The sequence below is a fragment of the Nerophis lumbriciformis genome, linkage group LG20 (genome assembly GCF_033978685.3).
Source record: "Nerophis lumbriciformis linkage group LG20, RoL_Nlum_v2.1, whole genome shotgun sequence".
Taxonomy (NCBI): Eukaryota; Metazoa; Chordata; class Actinopteri; order Syngnathiformes; family Syngnathidae; genus Nerophis; species Nerophis lumbriciformis.
In genome coordinates, this window is record NC_084567.2 from 5,784,134 (window position 1) to 5,808,599 (window position 24,466).

A 24,466-nucleotide genomic window follows, 5' to 3' on the forward strand; every position below is an offset into this window, starting at 1 on the left:
CACGAGAACAAAGCAGCTCCTACTGACTTGTGATTGGTCAGACCGTGCCCATCTTAATCACATGGCTAATTTCAATATAATAAATTGCGATGTAACACAATTGAATATCTTATATTGGGCACGTCCGACCGGTAGGAGGCCACGGGGAAGACCCAGGACACGTTGGGAAGACTATGTCTCCCGGCTGGCCTGGGAACGCCTCGGGATCCACCGGGAGGAGCTGGACGAAGTGGCTGGGGAGAGGGAAGTCTGGGCTTCCCTGCTTAGGCTGCTGCCCCCGCGACCCGACCTCGGATAAGCGGAAGAAGATGGATGGATGGATGGATGGCTCAGACAGTAATGTGTTTATATAAGTTTAGATTGTGTTATCATGTTTGTAATGGGGAAAGACGTTAATGTGTCTTGTTTTCATGTTTGCATTTAAGATAGTTGACATTTAGCATGATAGCTGTTAACTGGCGATTAGTGATGTTAAGTGCCTAAGATGGTAGTTATTGATTAGCAGTGCGATGAGGGCTTTCTGCTGGTGAGTGATTAGCACTACAGTTAGAGCCACCTATCGCTAGGTAGAAATGAGCAGTTTCACCAACATTTTTATGTGAAACCATATTACTAACTGTCTGGTGTTTTACAGGATTCATGGAAGCTTATTGTCATACCAGCACACGGTACACATGAGATGGCACACAATTTAGTAGCACGTGAACAATAGGATTGGTCCTGGTGGAGATCTACACTCTTAGTGCTTTTCTTCTTTATTCAGAGTAATCATTTGACTTTCTAATGGTTTTTAACTAAAACAACTAAGTGGTTGAAAAATATTTCTGGGTTTCTTGTAGTATTTAAAATGTATGATTTTTTTCTTCAATGTTTGCCCTTTTTCTGGTTTGAACAACAGCCATGGAAAAAGTCTGTGCACGTGCTTGTATATATATATATTTTTGTTTTCAAAGAGTTGTTGTCCATTATTTAATGTTAGATACTTTTGCCAACCATTGTTTTAAAACGAGATTAAATGTACTTTATTTTGAAAAACAACTGTTGTGGAGTAGGAAACGGAAGAGGCGGGCTTTTAGCGCATGCGCAAATGTACTTGAAGCCAAGCAAAAAGACAAAGACCGCAAGCTATGGTTCTACGGAGAATGTTCGAATTCACGATCTTAAAGTCATATAATTCACAGCAAATATAGCAACAAATATCTCAATTGGTATTTTCCAAAGCCACGAAACGTGCATTGAGTTTGGAGCGATATGTGAAGTGAAGATTGAAGACGTGATAGAAGATGGACGACTACTGCTATGCTAAGATGGCGACGTCCGCTAAAAGAGAACATGAAAGAGAATCAACTTCCAACAAATCACCAACGGAGATAAAGACGAAAGATGAAGGTGAGTGAGTTGAAGTTTTGTCATTTGAAAGCTATTTCAAGCCCTTAAAGTCTAAATGAGCCGACCTTGTTGAAGAATGTAAAGAAAGAGCCGCCATGATTGTTAGCTTGAAGAAGGCAGTGGAGTTCACATCAGAGGAGATGAAAGAATGCAAAAGTCACATTTAGAAACTAAAAGCAAAACAACAACTCTGTTAGGCTCGTTTGGTGTGTGTAAGGAAGGGATAGTAGTTCTTTTAGAGTTGGGACACGATGGACAGATTCCGGCCAGAGAATCCTTTAATCATCTTTATTGCTGAAAGGTAGATGTGAATGTGTGTGTGTGTGTGTGTGTGTGTGTGTGTGTGTGTGTGTGTGTGTGTTGTGTGTGTGTGTGTGTGTGTGTGTGTGTGTGTGTGTGTGTGTGTGTGTGTGTGTGTGTGTGTGTGTGTGTGTGTGTGTGTGTGGTCTAAACAAATAGAGAAAAGAGGAAAAATTACAATCCAATTATATACTCATTAATATGCAGCAATATACATGTATATGCATACATAATATAATATAATATAATATAAAGGTGTGCATGACAACAACATATATACTGCATTTAACTATGCATGAACTTCAAACAAGTTTCTAAGCTTCAGAGCCATAAATGGCGATTATGTGGTCTCTGTCGCCATCTAAAGGCCAAACTCCGCCATCGCAGTTGCAATGACGTTAAATAAACTACACGTGAATGTAAACGCCGTCAACGAGACTAATTATCTCTCAATTGACCCAAACACAACTGAACTTAGCATACGATGCACCAAACATTTGCAGAAGTAGCAAGGCACGACATTCAGTTCAAATGCTGTAACAGTATGTGACAAAACTTACATTTAGTCGTCAACGCACACAAGGCTGGCTGCCACCATTGATTGAAACCGGCTATTCTGACAAAGACGTGCTTTAAAGGGGAAATGACGTCACAGATTGACCTATCAACTTAAAGACACAGGAACATTACAAAACTGGTTAAAGACACACAATAGGCTTTCGTTTGGTGTGTTTTTATTTTCATCATGTCGTGGTCTTGAGGTGAGGTGAGTATTTAGTCACATTTAACAAAGTCTCTGTACAGTTTGTCGTGTCGTCAAGTAACAGAAAAGAATGGACGTGTTCAAGTCGCGAGCAACGACTCGTTAGCAGCGTGTTTTGAAGACTAGCCTACAGTTGTTTGGTCGATGTCTGAATTTTTTAATTAAAACAGAAGAGTTTCTCTTTCCTATGTTTGGCAAATGCCACTAATAAAAAAGTTAGCGAGCATTACTAAACTAAGTTGTTCCTCGAGTCCATCAAGTTATTGGATGGATGGTAGAGTGGACATAACAGCCACTATCTCTAAGGCCCCTTCTACACTAAGCAGGCTAAGGTTCCATCCATCCATCCATCTTCTTCCGCTTATCCGAGGTCAAGTCGCAGGGGCAGCAGCCTAAGTAGGGAAACCCAGACTTCCCTCTCCCCAGCCACTTCGTCCAGCGCCTCCCGGGGGATCCCGAGGCGTTCCCAGGCCAGCCGGGAGACATAGTCTTCCCAACGTGTCCTCGGTTTTCCCCCTGGCCTCCCACCGGTTGGACATGCCCTACACACCTCCCTAGGGAGGCTTTCAGGTGGCATCCTGACCAGATGCCTGAACCACCTCATCTGGTTCCTCTCCATGTGGTGGAGCAGAAGCTTTACTTTGAGCTCCCCCCGGATGGCAGAGCTTCTCACCCTATCTCTAAGGGAGAGCCCCGCCACCCGGCGGAGGAAACTCATTTTGGCCACTTGTACCCGTGATCTTGTTCTTTCGGTTTTAACCCAAAGCTCATGACCATAGGTGAGGATGGGAACGTAGATCGACCGGTAAATTGAGAGTTTTGCCTTCCAACTCAGCTCCTTCACCACAACGGATCAATACAGCGTCCGCATTACTGAAGACGCCGCACCGATCCGCCTGTCGATCTCACGATCCACTCTTCCCTCATTCGTGAACAAGACTCAGAGGTACTTGAACTCCTCCACTTGGGGCATGGTCTCCTCCCCAACCCGGAGATGGCACTCCACCCTTTTCCGGGCAACAACCATGGACTCGGACTTGGAGGTGCTGATTCTCATCCCAGTCGCTTCACACTCGGGTGCAAACCGATCCAGTGAGAGCTGAAGATGCTGGCCAGATGAAGCCATCAGGACCACATCATCTGCAAAAAGCAGAGACCTAATCCTGCAGCCACCAAACCGGATCTCCTCAACGCCTTGACTGCGCCTAGTAATTCTGTCCATAAAAGTTATGAACAGAATGGGTGACAAAGGGCAGCCTTGGCGGAGTCCAACCCTCACTGGAAACGTGTCCGACTTACCGCCGGCAATGCAGACCAAGCTCTGACACTGATCGCACAGGGAGCGGACCGACACAATCAGACAGTCCGATACTCCATACTCTCTGAGCACTCCCCACAGGATTTTCCGAGGGACACGGTCAAATGCCTTCTCCAAGTCCACAAAGCACATGTAGACTGGTTGGGCAAACTCCCATGCACCTTCAAGGACCCTGCCGAAAGTATAGAGATGGTCCACAGTTCCACAACCAGGATGTCCACGCGATGCTGCAGAGTCTTGTCAACCAAGACATCCCCACAGCATCCAGAGCCTTAAGGAACTCCGGGCGCATCTCATCTACCCCCGGGGCCTTGCCACCGAGGAGCTTTTTAACTACCTCAGCAACCTCAGCCCCAGAAATAGGAGAGCCCACCACAGATTCCCCAGGCACTGCTTCCTCATAGGAAGACGTGTTGGTGGGATTGAGGAGGTCTTCGAAGTATTCCCTCCACCGATTCACAACATCCGCAGTCGAGGTCAGCAGAACACCATCTTCGCCATACACGGTGTTGATAGTGAACTGCTTCCGCTACCTGAGGCGGCGGATGGTGGTCCTAAATTGCTTCGAAGCCACCCGGAAGTCGTTTTCCATGGCTTCCCCAAACTCCTCCCATGTCCGAGTTTTTGCCTCCACGACCGCTGAAGCCGCACACCGCTTGGCCTGTCGGTACCTGTCCGCTGCCTCCGGAGTCATATGAGCCAAAAGAACCCGATAGGACTCCTTCTTCAGCTTGGCAGCATCCCTCACCGCCGGTGTCCACCAACGGGTTCTAGGATTACCGCCACGACAGGTACCAACTACCTTGCGGCCACAGCTCCAATCAGCCGCCTCGACAATAGAGGTGCGGAACGTGATCCACTAGGACTCAATGTCCAGCACCTCCCTCGTGACATGTTCAAAGTTCTTCCGGAGGTGGGAATTGAAATAGTCTCTGACAGGAGACTCTGCCAGACGTTCCCAGCAGACCCTCACAATGCGTCTGGGCCCGCCAGGTCTGTCCGGCATCCTCCCCCACCATCGCAGCCAACTCACCACCAGGTGGTGATCGGTAGAAAGCTCCGCCCCTCTCTTCACCCGAGTGTCCAAAACATGAGGCCGTAAATCCGATGACACAACTACAAAGTCGATCATGGAACTGCAGCCTAGGGTGTCCTGGTGCCAAGTGCACATATGGACACCCTTATGTTTGAACATGGTGTTTGTTATGGACAATCTGTGACGGGCACAAAAGTCTAATAACAAAACACCACTCGGGTTCAGATCCGGATCGCCATTCTTCCCAATCACGCCTCTCCAGGTTTCGCTGTTGTTGCCAACATGAACGTTGAAGTCCCACAGTAGGACAAGGGAATCACCCGGGGGACCACTTTCCAGTACTCCCTCGAGTGTATCCAAAAAAAGCATTTGCCATTTTCCGTAGTCTTCCCTCGACGCTACCTTTTTTTATCTAATCCATGGGAGCCCGCATTCTCGTTAACTCTCCTTCGACAAATGGACAAAGTTTTTCGGTAAGTAGAATCACAGCTGACCTGGACATTGGAATGTTCTCTTGTCGTTTGAGAAGTGTTGTATCCCAAATAGCTGCAATCGCTTTTTCTTAAGGTATCCATGTGTGAATTCCACAAGCGTCTGTACATGTAGAAGAAGGAGAAAGCTTTGACTGTAAGCAGAAACTTAGAGTCAAATAATAATTTTACAAGGTTAAAATATAAATTAAAATGCATTAAACACATTGGACTTGTCTCGTTGCACTCAAATAACAATTTACAATTTTCCATATTACATATAGTCTGCTATAATCAAGGATTAGATTAGAATAGAACATACAGTTTTACTGACATTATATTAAATTATTCATGATTTAACGTTGCCACTCCTGGTCTGTGCTTTAAGAAAAATACAATTATTAATTAAGTACTAAAAACAAAACTATGGATAAATGCACACAGATAAGCCATGTAGCAGGTAAAACACATTTATTAAAGACAAAACATTGTAGGAATTTGTTACAAAATGGAGTCATTTCACTTGCATTAGTTGACTGCTAATTGGGCAGTTTTAACTGCGCTAATATTTGGCATCAAGTTAACCAGCAGGGGAGCTGGTTAACTTATGAGAGTAGTATGTGTGTTTGTGAGAATGTCAACGTGTTGTCTGAGTGACGTCAGTGAGTGAGCGGGCGAGTAAGGAGAGGTAGTGGTAGCATGTGCAGGAGTGTTAATAGCATGGTGGATGTCTAGTTGTGCCCTTTGGAAATAATAAATAAAGTGACCAAGTTGAAACTAATCGACGGCCTCGTCCTTCCGACCAAAGAGTGGAGCTTAATGGACCCAGTGTTACCCCCGACAAAACATGGGCCCTGGAGTAAGTCACCGCCGCACTGCGGCATTCAGATGAAAGAACGGTACCGGTTCTTTTCAAAGGTGGTATAGTACCGATTTCAATTGATTAGTACCACGATACTTTATTAGTAGCAGTATACTGTACAACCCTACTACACACACATACAGTACATAGAAGAAAGTGTGTTTTTGTTGTTTGTGTCTTGCAGACGTCCAGCAGCTGATCAGTAATCCAGAAGAAGTTTCCCCTCAGTTAGGGGGGAGCTCCACTTTGAAGCAGGAGACTCCACAACCACCCTGCATTAAAAAGGAAGAGGAGGAACTCTGCATCACTCAGGAGGGAGAGTGTCTTCTAGGACGAGAGGAAGCTGATTACACCAAGTTTCCACTGAGTATTCTCTCTGTGAAGACTGAAGATGATGAAGAGAAACCACAAGTAGACAACCTCTTAGCTCCACTATCAGACAGTGAGGCTGAAGATGATGAAGAGAAACCACAAGTAGACAACCTCTTAGCTCCACTATCAGATAGTGAGGCTGAAGACGAGGTTGAAGTAACTTTGAGCAGCGATAAAGACTGTGAAGGTGATATGAGGACTCACACTGACAACAAACACTCTGAATGCTCTACAAAGAAGAGAGGTAAAACATGTTTGAGCTGCTCAGTTTGTGCTGAAAGTTTTACTCAAAAGAGCAGTTTGACTCGACACTTGAGAACACACACAGGTGAAAAACCATTCAGTTGTTCAGTTTGTGCCAAAAGCTTTTCTCGAAAATGTGGTTTGACTCAACACATGAGAACACACACAGGAGAAAAAACATTTAATTGTTCCCTTTGTAGCAAAAGCTATTCGCGAAATTGCAGTTTGACTGAACACATGAGAACACACACAGGTGAAAAACCATTTAATTGTTCAGTTTGTTGCAAAAGCTTTTCTCAAAATAGCACTTTGATTCAACACATGAGAACACACACAGGAGAAAAACCATGTACTTGTTCAGTTTGCGGCAAAGGCGTTTCTCAAACTAGCTATTTGACTAAACACATGAGAACACACACAGGTGAAAAACCATTTAGTTGTTCAGTTTGTGGCAACAGCTTTTCTGTTAAGAGTAATTTGACTCAACACATGAGAACACACACAGGAGAAAAAACATGTAATTGTTCAGTTTGTGGCAAAAGCTTTTCTGTTAAGAGTAATTTGACTGAACACATGAGAACACACACAGGTGAAAAACCATTTAATTGTTCAGTTTGTGGCAGAAGCTTTTCTCAAAATAGCTGTTTGACTCTACACATGAGAACACACGCTGGAGAAAAACCATTTAGTTGTTCAGTGTGCGGTAAAAGGTTCCAACATAAAGCAGACGCAGTGAAACACATAAGAATACACAAGGGAAAATAACCAATTAGTTGTTTAGTTTGTGGTATGTTGCTCATATGTGGCGACATCCACCCTACCCAGGACCTCCTCACTGCTTCTTTCACAAATATCTGAGGTATTCATACAAACTTGGATTATTTGAAGCATAATCTTATCCACTCATGACCCCATGTCTTCTCTGTATCTGAAACCTTCCTGAACAGTAAGATAGATGATGCTTCAAGTGCTTGGTTACTCCTTCTTCAGTCCAGGGACCTGGGGCCTCATGTGTCAAGTTTGTACACGCTCAAAAACCTACACTACACCCTTTTTCACTGCAAAGTTGAGATGTATCAAAACTGACTAACGCATAAGTGATGCTGGGTAACTGTTTGCATAACAAATTGCCAACTTTTACTCCTCAGACTGATTGATGTGCAAATCAGAGACATATGAACAATTAACCCCCAACACCCACAACCCAACCCCCACCTCCCTCGACATGGTCCTGGTGGAGATCTACACTCTTAGTGCTTTTCTTCTTTATTCAGAGTAATGATTTGACTTTCTAAAGGTTTTGAACTACTAAGTGGGTTGAAAAATATGTATGTGTTTCTTGTAGTATTTAAAATGTAGAATTGTTTTTCTTCAATGTTTGCCCTTTTTCTGGTTTGAACAACAGCCATGGAAAAAGTCTGTGCACATGCTTGTATATATACATTTTTTATTTTCAAACAGTAGTTGTCCGTTTTTTGATGTTAGATACTTTTGCCAACCATTGTTTTAAAACAAGATTAAATTGCCTTTATTTTGAAAAACATCTGTTGTGGAGTAGGAATAGGAAGTGTCTGTATTCTAGCGCAAATGTACTTGACGCCAAGCAAAAAGACAAAGACCGCATGCTATGATTTTTTGGGAGAATTTTCGAATTCACGATCTTAAAGTCATATGATTCACAGCAAATATAGCAACAAATATCTCAATTGGTATTTTCCAAAGCCACGAAACGTGCATTGAGTTTGGAGCGATATCTGAAGTGAAGATTGAAGACGTGATAGAAGATGGACGACTACTGCTATGCTAAGATGGCGACGTCCGCTAAAAGAGAACATGAAAGAGAATCAACTTCCAGCAAATCACCAACGGAGATAAAGACGAAAGATGAAGGTGAGTGAGTTGAAGTTTTGTTATTTGAAAGCTATTTGGATTTCAAGCCCTTAAAGTAGAAATGAGCCGACCTTGTTGAAGAATGTAAAGAAAGAGCCGCCATGATTCAGAGGTGGGACCAAGTCATTGTTTTGCAAGTCACAAGTAAGTCTCAAGTCTTTGCCCTCAAGTCTCGAGTCAAGTCCAAAGTCAAGAATGGAAAGTCTCAAGTCAAGTCCCAAATCCTGCATTTTAAGTTGCGAGTCCTTTCAAGTCCTTTTAACCACAGACTAGGGCTGGGCGATATGGCCTTTTTTTAATATCGCAATATTTTAAGGCCATATCACGATACACGATATATATGTGGATATTTTGCCTTAGCCTTGAATGAACACTTGATGCATATAATCACAGCAGTATGATGATTCTATGTGTCTACATTAAAACATTCTTCTTCATACTGCATTAATATATGCTACTTTTAAACTTTCATGCAGAGAAGGAAATCACAACTAAAAAAATCACTATTTTTTTCATACAGTGTTGATCTGGAAAGGTTTGCCTCGGCATTTTGATGGTGTGGGCGTGTGGCACCGAACCGAGATGTTGACGTGCGGAGTAAGCACAGTTCATTCTCTAGCGGGTGACTTTTCAAATGATGCTACATATTAGCAGAAATGCTAATTTTTATAGCAACGCTTTCGCCCCACATTTGACAAATTACGGTTGTCTGTTCAACATATTCCCACTTGAAGCCAAACCACCGCCAGACGATGGACCCCCTGCTGTTTTGTGGGGGAATTAATTATTCCTTCATTTGTTACTAGATTCGTACCTTCTTTCTCTCGTATTATCGCTAGCATCACAGCTAACGTTAGCCATGCTGCTACCTCTCTGCTGCGAGAGGTCGTATACGTATGTGACGTATGACGTGACAGTATGTGACGTATGTAGAAGCTGCACTTGCTGTCTGAGAGAAGGAGACACAGGAAAGAGCGAGAAGAGCCTGTAGTGTAATGCCAGCAGCTAAAAGCAACGGCGTGAGAACGCATACTCGAATATCACGATAGTCATTTTCCATATCGCACAGAGACGAACCCGCGATATATCGCGCATATCGATATATCGCCCAGCCCAACCACAGACTAATATATTCACACAGATTGTGTATGCTTATCAAACGCTGTTTTTATTTATTAAAACAAGTGCATTTGAAATTGCAGGAAAAAAATACTGCTGATATTGCACTTCATAATAGCACTATTAAACAGTTCCACTGTACTTATTTGCGCAAAAGTGTTAACATTGTATTTCCATGGCATATTGCATTGTAACTAGTTCCATAGCGGTTTCTATCCTGTTCTTACCTTATCTCATTGATCTCATCTCATACTGTATGTGTGTTTATGTGTGCGTACACATGAAAAACATAACAAATACATGAACATGACAATGAACCGAGTTGGTACTTTTTAGATATCAGGGCTCTATGCAATATGTACACATATTCTTAATATAGTATACATTTTAACTGACCTTTATTTGACTATGTTTGTCTTTTTGTAGGTGGCTAAAATATGCGGTGCTGCTGACCGCCGTCTAACGTTACGTTGCTGTGTGTGATACATTCACTAACGTAACGTTACGTGTAGGTACCTCATGCAAGCCTGCTTAAAATAAATCACTTGACAAAAAGTATGAATACGGTAGCGAACTGCAGTGGACGCAACAGATTGCCGTGTTTGCAATGAAGTTATAACCATAGACATCTTATAAGTAGACGCAGCATTGGCTGCTGTGACGCGAGCAATTTGGCCGCCATCTTGAAGTGGTGATGAGGAGCCGGCGAGCAGCCTAAACTGACAGTTGACAGGTAGAAAACAAAGATGCTGAGCTGGTGTTCAGCGTTTTCCTGCTCAAATGAGCGGACTGTTGAAAATAGGAATCGGGGGATTACTTACTCGGAAAATCACAAAGAAATCTTCTGGGGGAGGATGACGCCCCTACAGGGGTTTGGTTTACAAACTTTCAGCCCCACCTAAAACAAAATTCACCAACCGCCACTGATTATGATGCATTCTCATTTTAGCCAAAATATAAAATAATACTTTCTTAACAGTATAATTGTAACCAGGAATAAGTCTTCAAGTAACAATATTCAAATACTAACATTGTTGGGTAAGACAGAATTTGGTTTTATTCGGAATCCAGTGAAACAGATTGGTGGTTTTAGCTGATATAAAGACTTTAAGGTGTTTATATATGTTTATGTTGAAGTATTTGGCAGACGCTTTTATCCAAAGCCACTTACGTAAAAAATACATATAAAACAATCAGTGTAAACATGATCATTTAAGGGAAGAATGTAATACAAAATATCAATACAATGTGTCAAGACAGAATAAACTCTGCTGCTGCAGCAACAGAGATACAGTCTATAAGATATATAGATATCTAATGTATTCATACATTGTTTATGCAGGATATACACATGTATATATAACCTAATCATATTGTTTCTTCAACTTAAAAATAGTTTACCCTTTTTTCCCCTTCTCTGGGATTATATTCCCAGTTTTGATCTCGGAAGTCTGGTCACTTATAGTGTATAAGAATATTACATTACTGTTAAGCAAACTATTAATAATAAATCATGTGTCTGTTATCATAGCTACACGTATGACAAAAAAGTGCGTGAAAATCAGTGGTATTCAGTGAGGTAAGATGAATTAAATGCGCTGACAGTTCATTGCTCCTGCCAAATGAATTGCTCTGAGTGGAGCGGATCACCACTCCAAGATGGCGGCCACGCGTCTCGTCTGCGCCAGTAGGCAGTAGCGCTCTATGCTGCGTCTACTTATAAGATGTCTATGGTTATAACGTTAGCAGTGAGTTTGCAGCCTCACTGATTTAACTACACAGCAAATAAAAGTCACGTTACTTAGCCAATAAACGTTATTTTGCATTCAAAACTTACCCTTCTTTGTGCAACTTCAAATGTCGAACGAAGTTGGAAGTTGTTGCGTCTCCGTATGTAATATTCGAACTGCGTGATTTGCATATGGCAATTCGTTTTTTGTTGACCAAGTCGTAGTTTTTATACCCGAACGAAACCAACTTTGGCATAATTGTTTCTCACCGCCGTGTTGTTTGACAACTCTTGGTCATTAGTTCTCCTGCAATTCGATTGGATGAATGCTGCGTGATGAAAACAACGTAGATCTAATTTGATTGGCTGTTGTACTGAGAGCACACCAGCTGACAGGAACAACACGCTGAGAGACACAGACGAAGAAAATGAAAGATACGGAGCGCTCCCAAATAACTTTTTAAGCTTTGGATTTTGGGGAAAGTAGCAAGTCATGTCAAGTCAAAGGGCTCAAGTCCAAATGAAGTCACAAGTCATTGATGTTAAAGTCTAAGTCGAGTTGCAAGTCTCTTTACATTTTGTCAAGTCGAGTCTAAAGTTATCAAATTCATGACTCGAGTCTGACTCGAGTCCAAGTCATGTGACTCGAGTCCACACCTCTGGTATTTAAAATGTATGATTTTTTTTTTCAATGTTTGCCCTTTTTCTGGTTTGAACAACAGCCATGGAAAAAGTCTGTGCACGTGCTTGTATATATATATTTTTTATTTTCAAAGAGTTGTTGTCCATTATTTAATGTTAGATACTTTTGCCAACCATTGTTTTAAAACAAGATTAAATTTACTTTATTTTGAAAAACATCTGTTGTGGAGTAGGAAACGGAAGTTGCTGGCTTTTAGCGCATGCGCAAATGTACTTGAAGCCAAGCAAAAAGACGAGGACTGCATGCTATGGTTGTTCGGAGATTCTTCGAATTCACGATCTTAAAGTCATATGATTCACAGCAAATATAGCAACAAATATCTCAATTGGTATTTTCCAAAGCCACGAAACGTGCATTGAGTTTGGAGCGATATCTGAAGTGAAGATTGAAGACGTGATAGAAGATGGACGACTACTGCTATGCTAAGATGGCGACGTCCGCTAAAAGAGAACATGAAAGAGAATCAACTTCCAGCAAATCACCAACGGAGATAAAGACGAAAGATGAAGGTGAGTGAGTTGAAGTTTTGTCATTTGAAAACTATTTCACGCCCTTAAAGTGTAAATGAGCCGACCTTGTTGAAGAATGTAAAGAAAGAGCCGCCATGATTGTTAGCTTGAAGAAGGCAGTGGAGTTCACATCAGAGGAGATGAAAGAATGCAAAAGTCACATTTAGAAACTAAAAGCAAAACAACAACTCTGTTAGGCTCGTTTGGTGTGTGTAAGGAAGGGATAGTAGTTATTTTAGAGTTGGGACACGATGGACAGATTCCGGCCAGAGAATCCTTTAATCATCTTTATTGCTGAAAGGTAGATGTGTGTGTGTGTGTGTGTGTGTGTGTGTGTGTGTGTGTGTGTGTGTGTGTGTGTGTGTGTGTGTGTGTGTGTGTGTGTGTGTGTGTGTGTGTTGTGCGTGTGCGTGTGGTCTAAACAAATAGAAAAAAGAGGAAAAATTACAATCCAATTATATACTCATTACTATGCAGCAATATACATGTATATGCATACATAATATAATATAATATAATATAAAGGTGTGCATGACAACAACATATATACTGCATTTAACTATGCATGAACTTCAAACAAGTTTCTAAGCTTCAGAGCCATAAATGGCGATTATGTGGTCTCTGTCGCCATCTAAAGGCCAAACTCCGCCATCGCAGTTGCAATGACGTTAAATAAACTACACGTGAATGTAAACGCCGTCAACGAGACTAATTATCTCTCAATTGACCCAAACACAACTGAACTTAGCATACGATGCACCAAACATTTGCAGAAGTAGCAAGGCACGACATTCAGTTCAAATGCTGTAACAGTATGTGACAAAACTTACATTTAGTCGTCAACGCACACAAGGCTGGCTGCCACCATTGATTGAAACCGGCTATTCTGACAAAGACGTGCTTTAAAGGGGAAATGACGTCACAGATTGACCTATCAACTTAAAGACACAGGAACATTACAAAACTGGTTAAAGACACACAATAGGCTTTCGTTTGGTGTGTTTTTATTTTCATCATGTCGTGGTCTTGAGGTGAGGTGAGTATTTAGTCACATTTAACAAAGTCTCTGTACAGTTTGTCATGTCGTCAAGTAACAGAAAAGAATGGACGTGTTCAAGTCGCGAGCAACGACTCGTTAGCAGCGTGTTTTGAAGACTAGCCTACAGTTGTTTGGTCGCTGTCTGAAATTTTTAATTAAAACAGAAGAGTTTCTCTTTCCTATGTTTTGGCAAATGCCACTAATAAAAAAGTTAGCGAGCATTACTAAACTAAGTTGTTCCTCGAGTCCATCACGTTATTGGATGGATTTTTGAGTGGACATAACAGCCACTATCTCAAAGGCCCCTTCTACACTAAGCAAGCTAAGGTTATCCAGGATAAATCCCACCTAACCTTATCCTTGTCCACACACACACAATGCCACCGTTTAAGACCCCCTCCCACTCCGTCTGCCGGCGCAACGCGACCTAATACGCATGCGCGGAAAATGCGCCCTCATAGCCATCTCCAGTGTTGCTTTGTGTGCAAGTTCTTAAATGTAACTTATCTGAACAATATCCAGTGTTGTGGTATTTCAATTAACTGGAATCCAGTGTGCTGTGGGCAGGCCCACCTAACCAATCTGGCGCCCTAGGCAAGATTTTAGGTGGCGCCCCCCCACATCGGCAGTGAAGTGTATATACTCACAAGAAACCAAATAGCTTTGTCTTTGACCTTTTTTTTTTACTTAAAGAAAGCAAATTAACAATCAGAATAGTTAACAAGATAAAAAAAAAAATATGAATAAATAAATGAATATAAAAAATGAATACCGTATTTTCCGCACTATAAGCCGCCCTGGGTTATAAGCCGCGCCTTCAATGAACGGCATATTTCAAAACTTTGTTCACCTATAAGGCGCCCCGGGTTATAAGCCGCGCCTTCAATGAATGGCATATTTCAAAACTTTGTTCACCTATAAGCCGCCCCGCGTTATAAGCCGCGCCTACGCTGCGCTAAAGGGAATGTCAAAAAAACAGTCAGATAGGTCAGTCAAACTTTAATAATATATTACAAACCAGCGTTCTAACAACTCTGTTCACCTCCAAAATGTAATGTGCAAATGTGCAATCACAAAAATAGTAACACTCAAAATAGTGCAGAGTAATAGCAACATCAATAACTCAACGTTGCTCGAACATTAATGTCACACAACACACAAAATAAACATTTAAAGCTCACTTTCTGAAATTATTCCTCATCCATAAATCCCTCGAATTCTTCTTCAGTGTCTGAATTAAAAAGTTGGGCGAATACGGCATCCAAAATGGCCGGCTCCGTCTCGTCGAAGTCATCAGAGTCAATGTTGCTGTTGTTGTCGAGCAGTTCCGTGAATCCTGCCTTCCGGAAAGCTCGGGCCACAGTTGAGACCGATATATCCGCTCAGGCATTTACAATCCACTGGCAGATGTTGGCGTATGTCGTCCGGCGCTGTCTCCCTGTCTTAGTGGCGCAGGTCATCTTGTTGCTTCCTCTACCTACGCACCATTGATTCATTTATGTTCAATTCTCTCGCTGCTGCTCTATTTCCGTGTTCTACTGCGTGACTTATTGCCTTGAGTTTGAATTCTGCGTTGTACGCGTGTCTCTTAATAGGAGCCATTTTGTGGTCTTTACAGATGTAAACACACAAATGAAATGAAACGTAATATCCGCGCGCTTCTTCTTCCACGGGGGCGGGTGCTTACCTTGGTGGTTGCTTACAGTAGAAGAAGAAGCGCTTCCTCTTCTATGGGGGCGGGTGCTTACCTTGGCGGTTGCTTACCGTAGAAGAAGAAGCGCTTCCTCTTCTGTCATGGGTCAGAGTAGCACTCAGGGTTTGGCACTGCTGTAGCAGCTCTTCTTTTTGTAAGTTGTGGAAATTGAGGAGTACTCCAAACTTGTCATTCACCTCTCCAAGGCTCTGAAATCTCTCATCAAGGGAAGAGATGGCTGTATCCACTACGGTGGTTTCCATTTTTTTAAGTGCATCTTGTATGGGCTCATCTGGAGACTCATAACCGAAGTGCCTTTTGGTGGTTCTCAATCGCTTTTGTTTGAGTTCAGCCTCCACATTCATTTCTTCACACATCTCCTTTGCCGTTGTCTGTGCATCAGAAAATCCAGTGTTTCTGTAGCTGGTGAGGGAATCTTTGGTTTTCTTCAGCAAGTCGACAGCCACATCGAGCTGCATGGAGGGCGACTGCATGAGTTTACTCACATACTGGATCTTGCTGAGAATGTCATACCAGATGGCTGTTCAAATGCAAAAACGATAGGATCCAATCTCCTCAGCCAAAGACTGGGCTTCAACTCTCACCACAGGGTCTGTAGTTGTTTCCCTCACCTCCAGAAGAGCCTCTCTGACTTGCCGAGCCTGATATCTGACTGCCTCAATGCTTTTTATCCTGCTTTCCCATCTGGTCTCAGCCCATGATTTCAAAGTGGTTTTCAGCAGGACACCCCACATATGGGTGGAGGCTGAGAAGAGCTTGAATAACTTTGCTAAATGCCCAAAGTAGCCAAGGGCATCTGGTGAGCTTTTTGCAGCATCAGCTACTACCAGATTTAAAGTGTGGGCACCACATGGGACAAAAAAGCTCTTGAGTTTAGCTGAAGCAACCTTGCCTGAACACCTTTAATTTTTCCCTTCATGTTGGCCCCATTGTCATAAGACTGTCCTCTGCAGTCTTCAAAAGGAATGTTAAGCTCCTCTAACCGTTTTAGGATGAGAGTTGACAAATGATCTCCTGTTGATTCCTCTGCAACAAGAAAGCCCAGGAAATGCTCTTTAACTTGTGGTATGTCTTCTTGTGACACTATCCTGACTATGACAGACAGCTGTTCCTTATGACTCAGGTCAGGTGTGCAATCTAAAATGATGGAGAAATACTTTGATGTTTTGATCTCTTCCACGATGCGTTTTATTATTCTTGAACTGATGGAGTCAATCAGTTCATTTTGGATTGTTTTTCCCAGATAATGTACGTGACTGCCAGCTCCACTTTCTACTCTACTGACATGCTGCTTCATCACTGGATCAAATTTGGCCATAAGCTCCACTTCTTTCAGAAAATTGCCATTGTCTGGTTTATTTAATGTGTCTGTGGACCCCCTGAAAGCCATGTTTCTTTCAGCTAAGGACTGAATTATTGCCACCAAACGATGTAGAACTTCACGCCACCTTTTTCTCTCAGCCTCAGCAAGTGCCATCTCTTGTTTATCTATTGTGAGTCCTTTCGCAAAACGGACCTCCAAGTCCTTCCATGTTGCCATGTGAGCATTATGCTCCTGGCTATCCTCATGGACCTTGAGCAAGTGGCTTGCATTTTTCCAGTCCTTCAGACCTTCCCTAGTCAGTTTGTAATCTCTCTTTGAAAACATTTTGCAGCAGAAGCAGTGCAAGATATCCTCTTTTTTCGAGTACATAAGCCAGGTTCTTCTCACCTTTTCCCCATTGATTAAGAGTCTGTTAAAATAATCATGCTGACACCTTCGTCCGTCTTTCTGTTTCGGGAATGTGAAGTCACTATCAATTACAAATGGACCTCTGTGAACTAACTCTGTTCGTAACTTTTCAGTTAAAGCAGAAGGCCAGTCAGCAGGGTCTATTGGTGCAGCAGGAGGACCGCTTGATGCTGCTGCATCACTGCTGGGTTGTGCTGCTGAGGTAGAGGCAACAGGAGGAGCGCTTGATGCTGCTGCAAAACTGGTGGGTTGTGCTGCTGAGGTAGAGGCAACAGGAGGACCGCTTGATGCTGCTGCATCACTGCTGGGTTGTGCTGCTGAGGTGGAGGCAACAGGAAGACCGCTTGATGCTGTTGCATCACTGCTGGGTTGTGCTGCTAATGCTGCATCACTGGTGGGTTGTGCTGCTGAGGTGGAGGCAACAGGAAGACCGCTTGATGCTGCTGCATCACTGCTGGGTTGTGCTGCTAATGCTGCATCACTGGTGGGTTGTGCTGCTGAGGTGGAGGCAACAGGAAGACCGCTTGATGCTGCTGCATCACTGGTGGGTTGTGCTGCTGATGCTGCATCACTGGTGGGTTGTGCTGCTGAAGTGGAGGCAGCAGCGGTAGATGTGGTAGATGGCCCAGGGGTGGGATTTAGAAACTTCAACAGTGCATCTGAAGAGAGGAGGAGTATGTGACACCATTGAGTATTACAGTCTAATAATAAAAACATATGATTCCAGGAATAAAATGAAATGATATAATATAGATGAAAAACCAAAGAGATATATGTATGCTGTTAACTGATATGCAAATTAGATTAGATTCAATGTATTGTCATCATTACAGTGAAATGCTGAATAGCAGAATTCAAAGTAACAGTATAATATATTATATGAGAATGTTATGTTATGATTATCTTTAACCGAATCACAGCAGTGCTCAAATTTAAAAAACAGCATTCCCTCTCATGTGACATTGCTTAATTAACATTAATGATGTGCACTTTAACAACTAGGCTTACAACTATACCTAATATATAAAGGGGTGGAAAAGTGACTATTACCTGCAGGGCAAACATTAGCTAACCAGAAGGCAATAACAATGTAAACAAAAAACACCTGCTTAAAAGATCTAATACAAATGTCCCTGAGGAATGTAAGGTGGGAGTACTGTAATTACCTAACGTTACATTATTATTTTCCATAACAATTTAGCCCCCTCCACAATATTAACCCGACGTTAAAACAGAACTCGCTATTTATTGATTAGCAATTGCCGAATCATGTAACATTAGCTTAATGCTAAAAAGCCAGGTTACTATCACATTCTGGAACATACAAATAATTTCATGTAGGCTACCTCTGTCTTTTTCTCGTTTCTCCTCCTCTTCTTTTCTCTTTTTTCTTCCCTGGGCACCTGACAGTTTTGGCCGTTTTGACATCTTGTGTTGATTTTTTGATGTGGTGACGTCCAAAAAGAGTCATGTTACGGGAAGGGAGGGGGCGCACCGTGCCACTTCGACCAGCTCTTCCCGGGGATCCAGAGGCGTTCCCAGGCCAGCCGGGTGACATCGTCTTCCCAACGTGTCCTGGGTTTTCCCCCTGGCCTCCTGCCGGTTGGATATGCCCTACTCACCTCCCTAGGGAGGCATTCAGGTGGCATCCTGACCAGATGCCTGAACCACCTCATCTGTTTCCTCTCCATGTGGTGGAGCAGAAGCTTTACTTTGAGTTCCCCCCGGATGGCAGAGCTTCTTACCCTATCTCTAAGGGAGAGCCCCGCCACCCGGCGGAGGAAACTCATTTTGGCCGCTTGTACCCGTGATCTTGTTCTTTCGATTTTAACCCAAAGCTCATGACCATAGGTGAGGATGGGAACGTAGATCGACCGGTAAATTGAGAGTTTTGCCTTCCAACTCAGCTCCTTCACCACAACGGATCGATACAGCGTCTGCATTACTGAAGACGCCGCACCGATGCGCCTGTTGATCTCACGATCCACTCTTCCCTCATTCGTGAACAAGACTCCGAGGTACTTGAACTCCTCCACTTGGGGCATAGTCTCCTATCCAACCCGGAGATGGCACTCCACCCTTTTCCGGGCAACAACCATGGACTCGTACTTGGAGGTTCTGATTCTCATCCCAGTCGCTTCACACTCGGCTGCAAACCGATCCAGTGAGAGCTGAAGATGCTGGCCAGATGAAGCCATCAGGACCACATCATCTGCAAAAAGCAGAGACCTAATCCTGCAGCCACCAAACCGGATCCCCTCAACGCCTTGACTGCGCCTAGTAATTCTGTCCATAAAAGTTATGAACAGAATGGGTGACAAAGGGCAGCCTTGGTGGAGTCCAACCCTCACTGGAAACGTGTCTGACTTACTGCCGGCAATGCAGACCAAGCTCTGACACTGATCGCACAGGGAGCGGACCGACACAATCAGACAGTCCGATACTCCATACTCTCTGAGCACTCCCCACAGGATTTCCCAAGGGACACGGTCGAATGCCTTCTCCAAGTCCACAAAGCACATGTAGACTGGTTGGGCAAACTCCCATGCACCCTCAAGGACCCTGCAGAGAGTATAGAGATGGTCCACAGTTCCAGGACCAGGATGTCCACGCGATGCTGCAGAGTTTTGTCAACCAAGACAGCGCCACAGCATCCAGAGCCTTAAAGAACTCCGGGCGGGTCTCATCTACCCCCGGGGCCTTGCCACCGAGGAGCTTTTTAACTACCTCAGCAACCTCAGCCCCAGAAATAGGAGAGCCCACCACAGATTCCCCAGGCACTGCTTCCTCATAGGAAGACGTGTTGGTGGGATTGAGGAGGTATTCAAAGTATTCCCTCCACCGATCCACAACATCCGCAGTCGAGGTCAGCAGAACACCATCTTCGCCATACACGGTGTTGATAGTGAACTGCTTCCCCTAACTGAGGCGGCGGGTGGTGGTCCTAAATTGCTTCGATGCCATCCGGAAGTCGTTTTCCATGGCTTCCCCAAACTCCTCCCATGTCCGAGTTTTTGCCTCCACGACCGCTGAAGCCGCACACCACTTGGCCTGTCGGTACCTGTCCGCTGCCTCCGGAGTCCTATGAGCCAAAAGAACCCGATAGGACTCCTTCTTCAGCTTGACAGCATCCCTCACCGCCGGTGTCCACCAATGGGTTCTAGGATTACCGCCACGACAGGTACCAACTACCTTGCGGCCACAGCTCCAATCAGCCGCCTCGACAATAGAGGTGCGGAACATGATCCACTAGGACTCAATGTCCAGCACCTCCCTCGTGACATGTTCAAAGTTCTTCCGGAGGTGGGAATTGAAATTGTCTCTGACAGGAGACTCTGCCAGACGTTCCCAGCAGACCCTCACAATGCGTCTGGGCCTGCCAGGTCTGTCCGGCATCCTCCCCCACCATCGCAGCCAACTCACCACCAGGTGGTGATCGGTAGAAAGCTCCGCCCCTCTTTTCACCAGAGTGTCCAAAACATGAGACCGCAAATCTGATGACACAACTACAAATTCGATCATGGAACTGCGGCCTAGGGTGTCCTGGTGCCAAGTGCACATATGGACACCTTAATGTTTGAACATGGTGTTTGTTATGGACAATCTGTGACGAGCACAAAAGTCTAATAACAAAACACCACTCGGGTTCAGATCCGGACGGCCATTCTTCCCAATCACGCCTCTCCAGGTTTCGCTGTTGTTGCCAACATGAACGTTGTAGTCTCCCAGTAGGACAAGGGAATCACCCGGGGGACCACGTTCCAGTACTCCCTCGAGTGTATCCAAAAAAAGCATTTGCCGTTTTCAGTAGTCTTCCCTCGACGCTACCTTTTTTTTATCACATCCATGAGAGCCCGCATTCTCGTTATCTCTCCTTCGACAAATGGACAAAGTTTTTCGGTAAGTAGAATCACAGCTGACCTGGACATTTGAATGGTCTCTTGTCGTTTGAGAAGTGTTGTATCCCAAATAGCTGCAATCGCTTTTTCTTAAGGTATCCATGTGTGAATTCCACAAGCGTCTGTACATGTAGAAGAAGGAGAAAGCTTTGACTGTAAGCAGAAACTTAGAGTCAAAGAATAATTTTACAAGGTTAAAATATAAATTAAAATGCATTAAACACATTGGACTTGTCTCGTTGCACTCAAATAACAATTTACAATTTTCCATATTACATATAGTCTGCTATAATCAAGGATTAGATTAGAATAGAACATAAAGTTTTACTGACATTATATTAAATTATTCATGATTTATGGTTGCCACTCCTGGTCTGTGCTTTAAGAAAAATACAATTATTAATTAAGTACTAAAAACAAAACTATGGATAAATGCACACAGATAAGCCATGTAGCAGGTAAAACACATTTATTAAAGACAAAACATTGTAGGAATTTGTTACAAAATGGAGTCATTTCACTTGCATTAGTTGACTGCTAATTGGGCAGTTTTAACTGCGCTAATATTTGGCATCAAGTTAACCAGCAGGGGAGCTGGTTAACTTATGAGAGTAGTATGTGTGTTTGTGAGAATGTCAACGTGTTGTCTGAGTGACGTCAGTGAGTGAGCGGGCGAGTAAGGAGAGGTAGTGGTAGCATGTGCAGGAGTGTTAATAGCATGGTGGATGTCCGGTTGTGCCCTGTGGAAATAATAAATAAAGTGAGCAAGTTGTAACTAATCGACGGCCTCGTCCTTCCGACCAAAGAGCGGCGCTTTATGGACCCAGTGTTACCCCCGACAAAACATGGGCCCTGGAGTAAGTCACCGTCGCACAGCGGCATTCAGATGAAAGAGCGGTACCGGTTCTTTTCAAAGGTGGTATAGTACCGATTTCAATTGATTAGTACCACGATATTTTATTAGTAGCAGTATACTGTACAACCCTACTACACACACATACAGTACATAGAAGAAAGTGTGTTTTTGTTGTTTGTGTCTTGCAGACGTCCAGCAGCTGATCGGTAATCCAGAAGAAGTTACCCCTCAGTTAGGGGGGAGCTCCACTTTGAAGCAGGAGACTCCACAACCACCCTGCATCAAAAAGGAAGAGGAGGAACTCTGCATCACTCAGGAGGGAGAGTGTCTTCTAGGACGAGAGGAAGCTGATTACACCAAGTTTCCACTGAGTATTCTCTCTGTGAAGACTGAAGATGATGAAGAGAAACCACAAGTAGACAACCTCTTAGCGCCACTATCAGATAGTGAGGCTGAAGACGAGGTTGAAGTAACTTTGAGCAGCGATACAGACTGTGAAGGTGATATGAGGACTCACACTGACAACAAACACTCTGAATGCTCTACAAAGAAGAGAGGTAAAACATGTTTGAGCTGCTCAGTTTGCGCTGAAAGTTTTACTCTAAAGAGCAGTTTGACTCGACACATGAGAACACACACAGGTGAAAAACCATTCAGTTGTTCAGTTTGTGCCAAAAGCTTTTCTCAAAAATGTGGTTTGACTCAACACATGAGAACACACACAGGAGAAAAACCATTTAATTGTTCAGTTTGTGGCAAAAGCTTTTCTCAAAATATCAATCTGACTGTACACATGAGAACACACACAGGAAAAAAAACATGTACCGGTAATCGTTCAGTTTGTGGCAAAAGCTTTTCTCGAAATAGCATTTTGACTGAACACATGAGAACACACACAGGAGAAAAACCATATAAGTGTTCAGTGTGTGACAAAAGCTTTTGTGTTAAGACCAATTTGACTAAACACATGAGAACACACACAGGTGAAAAACCATTTAATTGTTCAGTTTGTGGCAAAAGCTTTTCTGAAAATAGCTATTTGACTAAACACATGAGAACACACACAGGTGAAAAACCATTTATTTGTTTAGTTTGCGGCATAAGCTTTTCTCAAAATAGCTATATGACTAAACACATGAGAACACACACAGGAGAAAAACCATGTACTTGTTCAGTTTGTGGCAAAGGCTTTTCTCAAAATAGCGATATGACTAAACACATGAGAACACACACAGGTGAAAAACCATATAATTGTTCAGTTTGTGGCAACAGCTTTTCTCAAAATAGCAATCTGACTCAACACATGAGAACACACACAGGAGAAAAATCATGTAATTGTTCAGTTTGTGGCAAAAGCTTTTCTGTTAAGAGTAATTTGACTGAACACATGAGAACACACACAGGTGTAAAACCATATAAGTGTTCAGTTTGTGGCAAAAGCTTTTCTGTTAAGAGCAAACTGACTCAACACATGAGAACACACACTGGAGAAAAACCATTAAGTTGTTCAGTGTGCTGTAAAAGGTTCCAACATAATGCAGACGCAGTAAAACACATGAGAACACACAAGGGAAAATAACCAATTAGTTGTTTAGTTTGTGGTATGTTGCTCATATGTGGCGACATCCACCCTACCCAGGACCTCCTCACTGCTTCTTTCACAAATATCTGAGGTATTCATACAAACTTGGATTATTTGAAGCATAATCTTATCTACTCATGACCCTGTGTCTTCTCTGTATCTGAAACCTTCCTGAACAGTAAGATAGATGATGCTTCAAGTGCTTGGTTACTCCTTCTTCAGTCCAGGGACCTGGGGCCTCATGTGTCAAGTTTGTACACGCTCAAAAACCTGCACTACACCCTTTTTCACTGCAAAATTGAGATGTATCAAAACTGACTAACGCATAAGTGATGCTGGGTAACTGTTTGCATAACAAATTGCCAACTTTTACTCTTCAGACTGATTGATGTGCAAATCAGAGACATATGAACAATTAACCCCCAACACCCACAACCCAACCCCCACCTCCCTCGACATGGTCCTGGTGGAGATCTACACTCTTAGTGCTTTTCTTCTTTATTCAGAGTAATGATTTGACTTTCTAAAGGTTTTGAACTACTAAGTGGGTTGAAAAATATGTATGTGTTTCTTGTAGTATTTAAAATGTAGAATTGTTTTTCTTCAATGTTTGCCCTTTTTCTGGTTTGAACAACAGCCATGGAAAAAGTCTGTGCACATGCTTGTATATATACATTTTTTATATTCAAACAGTAGTTGTCCGTTTTTTGATGTTAGATACTTTTGCCAACCATTGTTTTAAAACAAGATTAAATTGCCTTTATTTTGAAAAACATCTGTTGTGGAGTAGGAATAGGAAGTGTCTGTATTCTAGCGCAAATGTACTTGACGCCAAGCAAAAAGACAAAGACCGCATGCTATGATTTTTTTGGAGAATTTTCAAATTCACGATCTTAAAGTCATATGATTCACAGCAAATATAGCAACAAATATCTCAATTG

At 43.0% G+C, this 24,466-nt stretch overlaps 2 protein-coding genes across 2 annotated transcripts; both read left to right on the forward strand.

The window, feature by feature from the left end:
* Nucleotides 1–1,184: 1,184 nt before the first annotated feature.
* On the forward strand, nt 1,185–24,027 carry LOC133619358 (uncharacterized). Its single transcript, XM_072915415.1, has 2 exons — nt 1,185–1,389; nt 22,132–24,027. The coding sequence occupies exons 1-2, from the start codon at nt 1,284–1,286 to the stop codon at nt 23,520–23,522; spliced, it is 1,497 nt and encodes a 498-aa protein (XP_072771516.1). The 5' UTR covers nt 1,185–1,283; the 3' UTR covers nt 23,523–24,027.
* Nucleotides 6,096–7,518, forward strand: LOC140679647 (uncharacterized). The gene is made up of 2 exons (XM_072915492.1): nt 6,096–6,135; nt 6,323–7,518. The coding sequence occupies exons 1-2, from the start codon at nt 6,096–6,098 to the stop codon at nt 7,516–7,518; spliced, it is 1,236 nt and encodes a 411-aa protein (XP_072771593.1).
* Nucleotides 24,028–24,466: the final 439 nt, after the last annotated feature.

What these genes read in the sequence shown, in the direction of transcription:
- LOC133619358 (XM_072915415.1), top strand. Translation starts at nt 1,284, where the DNA reads ATGGACGACTACTGCTATGCTAAGATGGCGACGTCCGCTAAAAGAGAA. An exon ending in GATAAAGACGAAAGATGAAG is followed by an intron (nt 1,390 to 22,131) that starts GTGAGTGAGTTG and finishes TGTGTCTTGCAG; the next exon opens with ACGTCCAGCAGCTGATCGGT.
- LOC140679647 (XM_072915492.1), top strand. Translation starts at nt 6,096, where the DNA reads ATGGACCCAGTGTTACCCCCGACAAAACATGGGCCCTGGA. An exon ending in GACAAAACATGGGCCCTGGA is followed by an intron (nt 6,136 to 6,322) that starts GTAAGTCACCGC and finishes TGTGTCTTGCAG; the next exon opens with ACGTCCAGCAGCTGATCAGT.